The sequence below is a fragment of the Rhineura floridana genome, chromosome 3, assembly GCF_030035675.1.
Source record: "Rhineura floridana isolate rRhiFlo1 chromosome 3, rRhiFlo1.hap2, whole genome shotgun sequence".
NCBI classification, from domain to species: domain Eukaryota; kingdom Metazoa; phylum Chordata; class Lepidosauria; order Squamata; family Rhineuridae; genus Rhineura; species Rhineura floridana.
The window spans coordinates 56,589,233-56,605,318 of record NC_084482.1 but is presented as its reverse complement, the minus strand read 5'-3'; the positions used below and the strand labels follow the sequence as shown (position 1 = coordinate 56,605,318).

Sequence of the window (16,086 nt, the reverse complement as noted above, 5' to 3'; positions counted from 1 at the left end):
TCTGAACAGGGTGGTTCATGACAGATGCTACTGGAGGTCACTGATTCATAGGGTTGTCATAAGTCATAATCGAGTTGAAGGCACATAACAACAACAGTATGTGGCTACTCAGAAGTTAAGTGCCATTGAGTTCAACAAGACTTACTCTGAAGCTAATCGTGTACTGGACTGAAGCCTAAGTTACTAATTATAACTATATTCTAAGTCCTAGTAAGGAAAAGACTTGCTAAAATTTCAGGATTTAAGATTCACATCTCAAATATCACACACAGCACATCTTTTCACTATAGTACACCAGTACTTATAGAAGTGGCTATGAACTAGGCTTTGTGTGAATTTATCAACAAATTACTAAGTTATGCAGTTGGCCCAGAGCAGTCTGGTAGCGTTATCAATCCTGGGTCACATTCATCATTCAGAACATGAGAATTCATCCAATACTAGACAGTATGCTGGGCATTTAACTTACAAGTTTTGGAACAAAGTGGTTGATTTGGGGCATGTAAATGTAGGAGGGAAATGGTCATGTTGGTTTCTCCCCCACCCCCAATCCTCCAAAGCATATGTAAATACCTTTACCTTTCTAATTGTTGCCACACATATTGCAGAAAGGTTGAGTGGATCTATAGCTTCCAATTTCATCCCCTCCTTGAACCATTCTCCACTTGACTCAGCTTCTTTTACCTAAAGAAATCATAGCAGACATTCTTCTGAGGCAACAAATAGGAGCAGTACAGATCTGTAACATTGTATATTCACGTTTCATATTCCAATGCTGATGAATAATTCCTTCCATTATAAATTAAGTTCCTTGTAAAACATCATACCTTAGCAAATAAATGTGGGGATGCATCAAAATGACAGTCCTGTTTCTTGGCAATATCTGTGAAGTGGGGAAAAATATGATCAAGATTTTTATTTTACTACTTCAAACATATAACCTCTTTAAAATAAAAATGCCTGTAACATCAAACAAGGTATCTTCATCTATCCCACTCTATTCTGAAAGCTTAAGTGAACATTAATGTGATATTAACTTGTCTGTGAGAAGCTCTGCACAATTTTTGCCACAGGAACTTACCAGATCTTTTAAACCGATGACCTATACTTCGAGACCAACCAATGGGATGGATGAGCGGGCTGTACATATGGCACCAGAAATCATCTGTTTTGTCTTCACTTTCTTCATATACCAATCTTAACCTGCCTCCAATTACGCTGTCTACAATTGCTACCCGTGTTCGGCAGAGATGCGTTTTATCAACAACTTCTACTCGCATAGAAGGCTTGAAAGGATACTGCATGCTTTCTGACACCTGAAAACATGTAATTTTGCAGTGTTAACATACATACCTCAGCAAATGCTACTTTTCAAATTTTATTTACAAAAATATTTATATACTGCTATTCATAAAAAATGAACGTTGTTTACATGTTTTAATCGTGCTAATGGTTTAATCTTATTTTAATGTAGAATTCTGAATGTTTTAATCATATGTATTTATGTTTGTTGTAAGCCGCCCTGAGTTCCACTTGGAAAAAGGGCAGGGTATAAATAAAGATAATAAATAAATAAATAAACTATCATATACATATATACATACAATAAAACCATGTAAAATTTAAAATCAGAAATCATTTACTAACTACTGCAGAAAGACATCTTCTCAATTGCCTGCATAATACTGGCAGCATAGTCAGTTTTTAGCAAGCATTTAAAAGTCAGAACTGAAGGTTCCTGCTGAATCTCTCCTAGCAGAGCATTCCACAGGGCAGGGCCAATAAATAATAATAATAATAAATTTAATTTATGTGTTGCCTATCTGGCCAATGGCCACTCTAGGCGACGTACATAAGGCAAGTACAATAAAATACAATACAACAAAATACAATATAACAATAAAAATGATAAAAACATTGCAGGGTAGGAGGCATTTCAATCAAAAAAAAGTCAACCCTCCCCAAAAGTCCCAAAAGCCTGTTGAAAGAGCCAGGTCTTTAAGGCCTTGCGGAATATATTCAGGGAAGAGGCAAGCTGGAGATCTTGTGGGAGAGAGTTCCAGAGGGTGGGGGCTGCCACTGAGAAGGCTCTCTCAATGACACAAAAGGCTCGATTTCTTGTTGTTGCCAAATGAGCCACAGGGATCTTTACATACCAAATCTGCTTTCAGAAACTACAAGGAGTAAAACTCCGACTATTCAGCTCAGTGGTGCTAGTATGTATGAACATAAGGGGCCCAGCTCCAAATCCCTTTCTTTATCTGAAATTAGAGTGGTGGAGATAAGAAGGGCCTTCTCAGCAATGCTAGCTTCATCATGCAACCCCCTTCCACCTTGACCAGCAAGTTCTACTTTCACTTTTAGAAAGACAATGAAAACCTTTTTATTTTAGAAGACTTTCAGGGAGGATGGTGTAAGGCTTTTAATGATCTTATTTGGAAATGATCTTCTGTTAATAAATCTAAAATGTTTTATTTACTGTTGGCATACAGTTTATGTTTTAAGTTTGAGGACTTTGTTCCTTTAATAAGTTATTATTTTATTTTATTGTTCTTTTATGCTAAATAATAAGCTGCCTTGTGGGCTCTGCAGTGCTGTGTGTCAGGTTGTAAATTCCAAAATAAAAATAAATTATGCAATAATCTGTGGTCCAACTCTATGTAGGCAAAGTGTCTATCAACCTATATACACACACACTGTACTGTACTTTTATCTCAAATGGTCACTCTGTACAGGGGGAAACTCTCTTCTGGTGCCCCAATACAATGTTCAGGCCATTTCAGAGTACCTATTCTTATCAGGTTTTAATAGGGTAAGCTGGTTTCATACAGAAACATTGTTCAAATAATTAGGCCATGCTAGGCTTTCAGTAAGACTGCTTGTCATGCGCAGGGGGAGAAAGCAATGACCTCTCTCTGTAAGTAGTGAAAAAATTAACCGCCTGGGTGTAACAGAGAGTGCTTTTCACCTTTTGTTCCCCCTGCCACACCCAGCTTCATGATGTAGCCAACGAAGTCGGGTACCATCCCTTTCAGACTTTAGACTGGCAGCTAGGAGAAGAACTTTTTCTGTGGTGGTCCCTGAGCTGATTCTTTTGCCTTTTTTCAGGGATGGGCTTTGAAAGCTTTGGTTTTGGGGCCCAACTGTTGCTGCTTTTTTGTGGTTACCATTTTTTTTATATGTCAGTGTTTAGCTATAATTCTGATTTTTAGATACTACATTTCACTCTTTTCAACCTTTGTATAGAACAGCCTTTTGTAAGTACTATACATAAGACAAACAGGCTAACAAGGGTCTTGTTGTAATCAGCCTTACCTTCTGAGAGAAATCAGGAGGAAGAGTTTTGGCACCAGTGAGTCGTTTCACCAGAAAAGCTTTCCAGTTTGTGTATTTGTGTTGAATGGCTGTCAATATTTAGAAAACCAAAAACCAAAACCATTAACCACTGCAGAACCTTGCGTGAGTAATGTCAACATTTCTTATCTTTAGAATTTATTGGTAACCTAAATACATTATCTTCATGCAAGTGCTTGAAGCTATTTAGCACCATGAGGTAAGGCCCAAGCACATTCAGACATACGATAAATATTATTTATTGAATTTATATCCCGCCCTTCCTCCCAAAAAGAGCCCAGAACAGGAAACAAAAACACTAAAAACATCTTTAAAAGATCTTAAAAACAAAATATCTTTAAAAACATATTTAAAAATAAAACTTAAAAACATCTTTAAAGAAAAATGTAAAAAGAATCCCCACACAGCTGGAGATACACATATAGACATTGCTATATCAGGCTTACATTTAACAACAGAGGGCATTTAATATAATCATTTGATCAATATAGGCATCATGAGATAAATTCAACTGAAGATCAGTCTGTTAAAGTTAGATTTACATACATCTAGGTGGCACTAGAGGCTTCCCACTTGTTGCACACCAACCAACCGGATGGATATCAGGACCACAGATGTTGCACCAGAAGTCAAGACTTGAATCACTTTCAAAGCCTTCATATCTTAGTAAAGCATTGTAACCTGAAAGAGAAGAAACTCACATTCTGATCCACATTAATGAAAAATACGCACAGAAGTCAACCCCTCCATTTATAACAGCTTCCAGAGGAAGGGAGCTGATTCTGCAAGTGCCCTTCAGCTGTCTTTACTGGCTGTGGGAGAAGGGAAGCTACATTCAGAGGCCAATTAAGGTGGGGGTAAGAAAAAGTAATGTACACAGAGAAAGATCTCACATTGGTATCACTATACCAGGGGATGCAAATGTGGTGTCCGTGGGCTCCCTCTCCCATTGCAATGAAGCTGGAAAGAAATGCTCTGTTGTAACTAATATAATAGGTTGCACATATGCATGAGGTGCCCATGACAACTCCTCTGGTTTGCAAATGTACTCACAGGCCCCCAAAAGTTGGCAAATCCTGCACAATACACTACTGCAAAGATTTTAGAAGAAATATTTTTCTCGATTTTAAGGCAATTTGTTTCACATGGGGCTACTCAATCGATTTGGTGGAAGCTGTTCGCAGACGCAATCTGATTCATTTGCCTGACTAATGATGGTGCCTAACTGATATCTCAGACATCCAAAGTGCTTTGTGTTTAGTCAACTCCTATGTGTTGATCATAAAGACAATTTCATATAAGGAAAGCTGCAGGGAAACAATGAGTAATAGCTTAAAATCACAAGAAATATTTATCAGGAATGGGGGAAACTGTTCAAAGAGGCAGACCTAACAAGCCCTCAAGTTGCAAACTCTCTCTAATGTGTTAACACATCACTGAAAGCTCTTATAAGATAAAAAATACAATTACTCCATAACAGCCTCTGAAGAACAACAAAGGCTCCTATTAACAGTCCTTGTAGCATTCAAGATACTAATATGGCAGTCTTTTTAAGTCCACAACATCATCCCTTACAGTCTGGGTTTCAAAGAGATCAGCTTGGAAAAGCACTGTTCATTTCATAGGAATGTGACCCATCAAAACACCCTAAGCATCAGAAGACTTATTCCTATTGCTATGCATTTCGTTTTAAGGAACAAACTGCTCAATTCCCTCAACAGTTTACAAACAATTAGATTTTAAAACACATTATCTTATATGAAGTTAGTAACCTGCTAATTTTACGATCCCAGCAATCCAGAAGACTTTGGTAGGTAGGCTGCAGTCTGTGTTAGGGACTTCTATACGCACTCCTTCTGAGATGTCACCCCAGCAAGTCCCCATAGGTGCCTGCAATGCACATTAGAAAAATATGCTAGAAACCATTTGATTTTATTTGTAAAAACATGTATTTTCATTTTTTTTTAAATCATTGGGTTGCATCCAATTAAGTTCTAATCAAAGTAGACCTATTGAAATTAATAGGCAACTTATATCTATCAATTTCAATGGGTCTACACTGAGTAGAGCTAACACTGGATACATCCTATTGTCTTCGGGGTAAGCTGTCTGGTTATTGCTTGTAAAACTGGTTAATTTCATGGCTTACTTTTGTTGATGACAGCAAATCCCTCCTCCCCCTCCTTGACCAGTGAAGTTTTAATTTTATTTTTCAGTAACATTATGGGTTAAAATGTGAATTATCTTTGAAGTGCTTTGTTGCATTAATGATTTGTGACTACATCTTTCTTAAAGCAATGTGTGAAGAAAATGATTGGTGCTGCTTCCCCTTGTTAAGCAATGATTAGTGTGTGGGAATTAGTTGCTATTCTTTTTTAAAAAGGGGGGGAAATGACTTCATTGGAAGGAAAAATCAGGGAACCTGGAAAATGGATTTTTGGCAGATTTTAACTACTGTAGGAAAAACAACAAAAGGATGAACACCACAGAATGGGGAAGAGATATAAGACCAAATAGTAAATTAATAGAATTTGTTATTATGAATTAATTTAAGTCATGAAGGACTAATGAAATACCTTTGAAGATTTGCTGAATAATATTTTAAAATAGGGTAGCACAAGAACAATCCCTTAAAAAGAGTGTACATGCTGGGACAGCACACAGTTAATCCAACTTCAAAAGCCAGAAAATGCAGTTTTTTAAAAAGTATACTTGAGAAGTTACAAGAAATAAGGCAGACTGCTTGTAAACTAACACAGATGTGTCAGCAAATGAATCCAGAGCAACCTAGCTTACTTTTTTGGCAAGGTAAGTAGTATACACATGAGAGAAATGTAACTGAAAATATGTATATATAAGCTCTAGGCGTTTAAAGGGTGCTTTAGCGGAAAAAAATACACCACATTAAATACTTGTGTAACTTAGAAGCTACACATAGAAATCTGAAAGTGACAAATCTGGATGCAATTGAGAGGGCATAAGATATGATCTAAAGCCATAGCCCTAAGTACTTGTTAGTAGTAAGGCCCATTAAATTCAGTGGGACTTGTGAATAAGCACGTTTAAGATTGGGCTGGAAAATCTTAACTAGTTAAAAAAGTGGCCTGACAATCAAAATAATTTCTAAGACCATTATAAAGTGGTAATAATGTAAATGCTGTGCAATGCTTCAACAATTATCTCCAAACTGAATCTGATCTAGTTGTGACAAGGGTTATTCTGATTTTAAATTCATTCTGACCTTTGACAACATCCGATTGTAGAGAGCTGCTGAAAAATCATCCTACTATTATTACTGCTAATAATAATGAGATGATCTGATAGAGGTTAGAAGACTGATTTAGGCTGAATGTTACAAAAAAAAATCCTGATGATAGAAACAAGGGAGTAGTCCTAGAGTTAAGGTGAGTATCAAAAACAGGTTACCATCATTATAAGCCTCAACATAAAAAATAAATAAAAAAACATTCTAAAGTTTATACGACTGGCATCTGTTGGACTAAGAACTTGAAATTTGGCATACACACGATCTACCTGATGAGTTTTACAAAAATGCCGAAAAAGATCCGATTAAAATTATCACATACAGCAAGTTAAAAAGTACTGAAATTTTTACACTTTGGCCTCTTTTTAAGAAAGAATATTATATATTTAGTAACTTTCACCAAAATTGTAAATAATGTACTTTATTTAGCCTTGTTGTGGAGCACACCCTTTCACTGTTAAAATTCTGATCAGTATTTCAAAAGTTAAGGTTTTCCCCTGTTAAGCAATCACTGGCAAACAAGTACCGGAGAAATACTGCCATGCATGACTGAAAGCAAAAATGAAGCGAAAATTTAGCCAGGAGTGCAATGCTTGCAGAGAGAGCCACCTAATGGATGCTATGTGGAATGCCTATTTCTTTAATTATGAAATATTACAGTGGGGTGCCGTGAGTACATGAGGGCTCATCAATCCTTTTGGAACCATGGGCACATAAAAACTGTCATAGGGAACCACATAGTCCACAACCACAAATGCACCCACTCCACCTCATATTGCAGACCCATGCACACCCTGCCCTGCAGTAAATGCCACACCCACGTCACCCAACACTCACCCCACAGTGAAACACAAACCCTGCCACAAACTAACTCTCTCCCCACATCCACAGGTGGTTTGCCATGAGGTCAACAGTGAGTCTCTTCCAGTGAGTCTCTTTCTCTGCATGTGGGCTACATGCATCCCTATGAGCAACTTGCCATGTGTTTGTCTAGTCAAATGTTCATATACATTCATATACCCCACAGTGCAAACCCTCGACACCACTCCACACAGAAACACATACATCCCACAAAACCTACCCCAGATAGCCTGTCCTACAGTAATGGAGGTTCGCTACGAGGACAGCAGTGATTTAATCTCACAGTGACCCAGTAAGGTAGGTCATGAGGAAAGACAGTAACTGGTGTCCACTAGACCATAATTCTTGCCAACTTTACACTCTAACACTACAGTGCACCTGTCCTAAGTAAGAAAGCAGTGTGATGCAGTAGTTTGACTAGTGGACATGCCAAACATTTGGCATGTGTTTCACAGAAATACACTCCCATAGTCACGATCTCCAAGAGAAAAAAGATCCTGGGAGAAAAAGGGTATGCATGTGTGAACATACACTGAATGTGTGTGTCTGTGTGTGTGTCCTAGCAGAAGGAAAATGAGCAAATTAAGAGATAAACAGGAAGTGTTAAACAGAGTGCTCCCGCCTCTTGTCTAGTTACAAAATAACTGCCAAGCCTAACTACAGCAGCTTTTTATGTTGATGACTATGATAATTTCTCGAACATCCAAATGTGCCCACGGGCCCCAAACAGTTTTTGTCAAGGTCCAATGGTTAGTAGAGAGAAGTTAGAGAAGCTAGTAATGTTTTTTGTCAATAACCTGTAAATAACCCAGTTTCTTCAAGTCAATGGGATCTGCTTATCACATGTCAAGCATATCCAGTGCCATTCTCATGTTGGGGCTGGGGTAGCAGCGAAGTGACAACTAAGGTAAAGGTGAGGTAATTGTTGAGGCCTATCAGATTCAATCTGCAGAACAGAGAAGTTACTAATCAAGAGAGGGTAGGGAGAGAAAAAGTGGGACATACAGCAATCTTGTGCAGGATTACTGTGCGACTGAGATTATATATATACACACACACACATACACACACAGAGGGAAATTCAATGATCAGCAATTATGTTACACAACATCAAATTGTGCTTGCATCTGAGCCTTACTGGGTTGCCAGAAGAATCCTCCTGTGTGGATTCATGTCTGCTGGTTGCTGATATCAAAGGCTGGCAGGATGAGTTAAGGAGTGGGAGGTGGGAGACTCCTTGGTAGTAGGGGCTAGAATGGTATGCTGTCAATGACTTGGGAGGCAGTACATCTGTTGCAAAGAAGTATTATGATGGTTCAGCTTAAAGCAAAGAAGTGGTATGTTGGAAAAGGGTATTTAACCCTGCCACTTATCACTTATGTTCAACTGCAGCACCAGACCACCCAGTACCTCAGATCCCAAAGCAGTTCCATAGTATCATAGAATAGTAGAATTGGAAGAGGCCTATAAGGCCATCAACTCCAACCCCCTGCGCAATGCAGGAATCCAAATCAAAGCATACCCAACAGATGGCTGTCTAGCTGCCTCTTGAATGCCTCCAGTGTCAGAGAGCCCACTACCTCTCTAGGCAATTGGTTCCATTGCCGTATGGCTCTAACAGTTAGGACGTTTTTCCTGATGTCCAGTCGAAATCTGGCTTCCAGCAACTTGAGCCCATTATTCCGTGTCCTGCACTCTGGGACCATTGAGAAGAGATCCCGGCCCTCCTCTGTGTGGCAACCTTTCATATACTTGAAGAGTGCTATCATATCTCCTCTTCTCCAGGCTAAACATTTCAGTCTCTCCTCATAGGGCTTTGTTTCCAGTCCCCTGATCATCCTTGTTGCCCTCCTCTGAACCTGTTCCAGTTTGTCTGCATCCTTCTTGAAGTGCGGAGACCAGAACTGGACACAGTACTCAAGATGAGGCCTAACCAGTGCTGAATAGAGGGGAACTAATACTTCACGTGAGTTGGAAAATATAATTCTGTTAATGCAGCCTTATATAGCATTTTCCTTTTTTGCAGCCACATCACATTGTTGGCTCATATTCAGCTTGTGATCAACGACAATTCCCAGATCCTTCTCACATGTCGTATTGCTGAGCCAAGTATCCCCCATCTTACAACTGTGCATTTGGTTTCTTTTTCCTAGGTGTAGAACTTTGCATTTATCCCTGTTGAATTTCATTCTGTTGTTTTCAGCCCAATGCTCCAGCCTATCAAGGTCCCTTTGAATTTTGTTTCTGTCTTCCACAGTATAAGCTGTGCCCCCCAATGTCTTATATTGACATTCTACATGTCTTATAGCATGTCCACTGCTTAAAAGCTGAACATGGTAGTAAATATTTCTCTCTCATTCTTCAGGTTGCAGTTCCAAATCCAGAATAAGAAATTTGAAGTCTCACATAATTCAGTCTTACTGCACTGATACATCCCCCCCCGCTGTAGTGAGCCAGCATAAGGATGGCAAAGGGTGCTAAAAGAAGGCCCACTCCAATTCTTTAACCCATCCTGCCAGCTAGTCATGTAAGCAACCAACAGGTATGGGTCAACTCAGGAGGATTCCTTTAGTGATGCAGTAAGGCTCAGATGCTTCCTAAGGCAATACAGGCACAGAACAATGTGGGGCATGTTTGCTAATCCCCTGCACTCCATCCTCTTCATCTGGATTTGGGCCTGAAAGACCAAGAAAAAGTGTGGGTGCATGGAGGGTAAAATGCAAGCGAGCAGTTTGTGATATTGTACATCATTGCTGATCACAGGGCACATCTGTTAAGCCTTAGCTTCTAATTTTCCAGCTTTGTGGAACTTCAGCCGGTATCACCACCTTAACTCTGCTCTTGAAACTGGCAGTTTTTTAAAATCATTTAGTAACTAAATACAGGGCTTACCAAATATTGGCAGCTCTATCTTTTAAAAGATCAAGATCTTGCTACATAGTATTTACATGCTGCTTTTGAATTTCACATCCCTAAATTTCAACACCCTTAGTTTCAAATGCAGTCTTATTTTGGATGTGTTCATTAAATCTATGTTTCAATAAGCACATTCCATACATAGGAAAAATAACTGAATGTCGATGTAGCTTATTATTAAACTTCTCAGTAGACCAGTATTACCAGTTAGTTTACATTACTTGTAAAAAGGTGGTGAGCAGGGTGGGTGGGTATTTGAAAGCCAGAGAAACACTCTCTCATTTAGCTGTGGCTTCTCACCCAACTGGCTCAGATTCCTCAACTTCCTTTACTCGATTGAAACCAAGTTTGATGCATCAGGTTTCAAAGATTTGGATTGGTATAGGGGTACAGCAGAAAGTTAAACTTGTCCTTGTCTGTGAAGATAGCGGTTCTGCTAATTCCTCCTACACCAATCCATATGGCTCTCACTTCTGAAGAAAGCCATAATGGGTATGGATCTTTGCAGCCTTCAAATGATGGTATACAGTATATTCGGTATACTGTCTTCTGTTGCACAATTTACTAGCAGAACCATAAGAATACAGATAAGAACAAGTTTACCTTTCAAACTCATGATGAAGACATCCATCTTGGGCTCCTTCCCAATAAAAGGAAGGTCTGCCTGGCCATCACTTTGATCCAGCGCACACTCTGAAGGAATTATCTGTGAGGGACAGCCGCCTTCCCTGCAAGGTAAGTTGCAATCAGGAAGGTCTTGATGGACAAGGTCCAGATTCATGTAAGTGGGCTCCTCAACCCAAAAAAGGCTGACCCTATACTTTTACGCCCGGGATAGCTAAGTATTACTACTGACTTTTCTCAAGTATACTAAAAAATACCCAGCAGAACCGTTTCTAAAGGCCTCTGAGGCTTTAGAATATGAATCAAAACTATGGTGCAGAGTTTTGTCTGAGGAGGACAACGAAGTGCAACTGATGTTTAGTTATATCTTTTACATGTGCAATGGCCACAGTCCAGAGTTCCCTTTATGTGGGCGTATGCACAAGGTTTTCCCAAGAGCAGCATCTCCCCTCCTCTCTATAAGTGAACTGCTTTTTTTTAATTAGAGGAAATTTAAATAACTGCCTGTTGCAATGAGCAGGTGATGCTGCTCGTTGGAATCGGACAGAAAAGGCCCAATGCACAGGCAGAACTCACATACTTCTCTGGACTAAGAGTAACAGCTGCATTTAAAAAGGGGGGGTGCTAATAAGCCGATAATGCATCAGTGCCATCTAGTGAAAAAGGGGAGAATATTCCTTATGCAATTGCATAGTTTTCTAAATAAACTAAATCACATGAAATAAATTGAAAACCAGGTTACAATGCACTCAGAAGCAAGTTCCACCCAGTTCAATGGTGTTCGCTCCCGTGTGTGCGTAGATTTATAATCATCAGCTATCGGATTTATACTGTAGTACGAAGAACGATGCTAGCAACCCTCATGTTTGTTTGTTGCACTATTACCAAATGCTCCAGTACCTGGGTGGGGAAAGACACTGGTGCCCTCCAGCTGATGCTGGACTACAATTCCCATTATCCCTGACTATGTTAGCTGGGGGTGATGGGAGTTCAGCAACATCTGGAAGACCACAAGTTCCCAATCTCTGCTCCAGTACATATACTCAGGGCACAAACTGGCAAAAAGTGATAAAGTTCTTGTTGGTACTTCAGAGACCCTGGTCTATTGTATTTTACAATCCCACATCCATGTAATGCTCCATCCCTTTGAAGCTTTAGTGGTACTTGTGTAACAAAAAGAGACTTTTCACAGAATATCCTCTCTTCTCCTAGAAGGGACAGTGAGCCCAAATGTTTGAAACGCAAAGCTTTTTGTAAGATTCTTGGTGAAATTTGGTGTGTTTTGTAGAAGTCATGCAACCTATAATGAAGTTAGGCCTGGGGGGATATGGAAGTCTTCCAGATATGAAAGACTTTAAAACTTTCTCAAAACAAACTGATCAATTTGTCTGAGCTTTAGGACAGCAATAAAAGGGAACATTTACACTCCTTGTGGAACATCTAAATGCTAATTACAAGGCTGCATATTAACATACTATTTGTTACCACCTAGAGTAATCTGCGATTCCTATACCCAACTATAATGGCATAGTGGAATGAAGTAATGAAGCTATTTTCCTCCTTGGCAGGTTTAGGTTTACAAGTGGACATGCTTTGGAGGTGGATTTTAAAACAATGTATGGACAGATGACTTCAGGCACGGAAACTAAGATTAAAAGCAAGGCTGTATAGCATGGCACAATCAATCAATAGCAGATTATGTGTGAAATCCAATCAGAATTGCCTATTGCAAATGATTCAGTGCTGCCTACACGGTTGTGTTTTAATGTGCAGGTCCATCTAGGGCAGGCATGAGGAACCTCCAGCCCATAGGCCTAATTAGGCCCCGCAGAAGTCCCAGTTTGGCCCACAAGGCCCCTTCCCCCAAACCACATCCACCTGTCCCACACCTGACATCATGTGTGACATCAGGTGAGGGGCAGGTGGAGGTGGCTGCCTATGTACATTCATTCATTTCATTGGCGATCACTCGTGGCCGAGTAAGATTGTCTTCCAGGGTAAGGTCTTTAACAGTGGGTCTGTAAGTGACTTGTGGAGGCCAATTCTGGATCCACACAGCCTCCCGCAGTGAGGACATAGGTTTCCAGATGGAAGATGGTCAGGAAGCCTTTAAATGTGCTCCCAATTCTGCACTGGCAAGGGAGGCTTGCTGTCACCGCCAATCAGCTAAGTGGCTGTGAAAGCTAGTCAGCTGGGATAGGCTGCACAACTGAGTTCCCAATGGGGAATTCCATAGCACAGCTGATCTCACAAAAAATGGAGCTTAAAGTCAGCTCTTATTGGCTGATCAGCGGTAACTTCAAGTCCTAGTTGGCTGGGCTTGAATTCCTTTGAAGCCCAGCTTCCGCACTATGAAGGAAAAATGGGTCACCTGAGATCACAGTGAAGTCATGTGACTGACAGGGAGAGGGCCCCACCTGGGAGGGCCCCACCCCCCACCCACTCATCAAAATGGCCTGCTGAGGGTAGGGGAACACAGGATTCTGTCTGCTGGCCAGATCCAGTCACCCCCTCCCCCCAATTCAGGAAATATCTTAATATTAGTTTCCAAATGCAGTTTGTCTGGCATTATTCAATCGAGTCATTTAGCTTCATTAGATATCCCCAAAACATCTCCTTTACTTTGATGCTGTCAATAGTTATTTAACCATCACCGTGTTGCTCACAGGATGAAATTCTGAGACATATTGTTATCTGCTTGTGCTAGAATGAACTGAATTAGGAAAATTCATATTACAAGCAAGCAACAAGATAGATACCTGAACATCTTAATGTGGTTCCTGTCCTAATATAAGACTATTACTTCTATAATACAATATAAACCAGAACATGCTCAAATGTGGTTTTCAAATTCACCCAAGGCAAAACACTGATGAAACAGCAGTCAGAAATTTTGTCACCCATCAGCCTGCCTAGGGCCAAATAACAAGCAAGAGCTAAAAAGCATTTGTCCATCTTTGTACCATCACCACCACAGAATTGACCCATGTTTTCCTGGCTGGGAAACTCACCCTCTTGCCCGTTAACCTGTTTGAGGGAGAAAAGGAGACAGAGCATCCAAATGCTCTGTCACTGTTTTCACCCAACTGAGGAAATGGAGCAGAACTATCATGAAATTTGAATTAGTGGGGGGCTTGTAGGCTATCTGCTCAATGAGGGAATCTCCCCAATGAGGAGCTATAGCTAATCCAACAGATGGCTCTCCAGCCTCTCTGTAAAGTTCTCCAGTGGGAGCAAGCCTGCTCACCCCAACTAGGTAACTGGCTGCATTCTTGAACTTGTCTTCATTAAGATGTTTCTCATAATATTCCTAATGTTTAGTGAAGTCAACTGTGGAAGAAAAACAAGTCTTCTCATTGTGTTTAAATCAGATTAGTTAGAGGCACCCTTACTTAAAATTCAAACAGTTGTTTGGAGAGAATTCCAAAATTCTCTACTCCTTAATTTAATCTATGTAATCTATGCTCATTAGATCTAGTCATGCCCTCTGAGAAGCAGAGAACAGATCTTTGGCCTCTTCTGAGTGACAGTTCTTCAGACATTTGAAGAGCGTCATCATGCTGCCCCCCTCACAACTGCCTAATCTTCTCCTCTTCTGGCTAAACATACCCAGCTTTCCTTAGAGAACCTTCTTGGTGAGGATGCTCAAGTGAAGAATGCTCTCTACATTCTTAAAGTTAAAGTTGTTTCCACATAGAGCCTAAACGTTATTTTCTAGACATTTTAATAGATACTCTTTAAAAATCATGCTTCTGCTGTTACAGCTTTTATGGCTATTTGTTATATTAGTGGTAGAGCTTTTTGCATGTTTTAGTGTTAAGTTACTTTGAAAGTTGAACTGAAAAGTGGAATAGAAATATAATGTACAGTTAGTGCCTCCCTTAATACAGTTGAGACCTGAAGTGAATAATCTAGGTGGCATCCTTCAATGGCAGGTTGCCCCTCCAAAATAAATGGGTTGTATCCAATTCAGTGCTACGTAAGACCCTGCGTAATGTGCGATGGGACTCCATCCTGTTCTAGAGGTTCCCACACCCCTCTTGAGCAAATTTGGGGAAGCCACATGGTGCATAGCAGGGAAGGTAAGGAGGAAGTCCTGTTGCACTAGCAGTAATCCTTGCACTGACAGAATATTGCCCATTGGCAAGTATAACTTTTTAAAAAGGAAATCTTTCCCAAGATTAAAGCTGCTCTCCTAAAGCTCGCACTAGCTTTTTTGTGCCTTGCATATAATAAAAACTGATTATGAAAACTAGTGGTTTTTAATTTATTTATATGAGATCTTCAGCTTAATCCTATGCATGTTTTACAGAGAAATAATTCCCACTATGTTTAATGGGCCTTACTTCAAATTAAGCATGTGTAGGATTGCAGTGTTAAAGACAATTACATAGTCCCCAGAATACATGAATTGTTTCAACATTTTTTGAAAAGTTTAAGTTGAGAATCAAAGCTAACCAGTTCAACAGGGGTAACCAGTCGTCTCAGGAAGACAACCATCCTCTCTCATACACACATGCCACACAGGTTCCTTTGGTTGAAGGAAATCATCTTTACTTGCTGATAGAGATCATTTATCCCTTTGCTGCAGTCACACCCTCCCTGCTTGCTGATTTTGGCCTGTTCTCTCTCTCAACATAACTCAAGTCAAAGACAATGCATGAGACAGGGAGAATGAGTAGAACAGAGACAAAGAAAACAAGCAGGTGGCAATTATAAAGTACTAAAAGGCAAAAAAGATCCAGCATTTGGTCTTGCTTTGGTCATTCTTCCTTGAAAAAAGGGACACAAAGAATCTAGCCAGAGTTACTGTTATCATATTTGCTTCTCCTGATCTAACAGCTACAGTGTGCTGAAAGAACCAATTTCTACTAAAGCATTATGCGGGGAACCTTTGGCCTTTCAGATGTCAAAGAACTACAGTATAACTTTCATCATCCTTGGCCATTGGCCATGCTGGCTCAGGCTGATGAGAGTTGAAGTTCAACAACACCTGGAGAGCCACAGGTTCTGGACTCCTATACTAAAGCAATTTTATTCTTGCACTCTGTTAATGGAAAGGAACT

The 16,086-nt window shown here is 39.9% G+C and overlaps 1 protein-coding gene across 9 annotated transcripts in view; it reads right to left on the bottom strand.

Moving 5' to 3' along the window:
• MBTD1 (mbt domain containing 1) overlaps positions 1–16,086 on the bottom strand; it is a 78,838-nt gene that overhangs the window by 39,309 nt on the left and 23,443 nt on the right. For 8 of the 9 annotated variants that reach the window (XR_009761294.1, XR_009761295.1, XM_061615987.1 and 5 more), the window contains exons 6-11: positions 5,127–5,244; positions 3,901–4,035; positions 3,316–3,404; positions 1,082–1,316; positions 828–883; positions 580–684 (exon numbers count right to left, since the gene is read on the bottom strand). Coding sequence is in view for 7 of the 9 variants with exons in the window: in XM_061615987.1 (XP_061471971.1) it covers positions 580–684; positions 828–883; positions 1,082–1,316; positions 3,316–3,404; positions 3,901–4,035; positions 5,127–5,244 (738 nt within the window). In the remaining 2 variants the exon portion in view is untranslated. Of the gene's footprint in view, positions 1–579; positions 685–827; positions 884–1,081; positions 1,317–3,315; positions 3,405–3,900; positions 4,036–5,126; positions 5,245–10,999; positions 11,078–16,086 lie in introns of those variants that run through there. The other variant, XM_061615993.1, reaches the window with a different exon arrangement.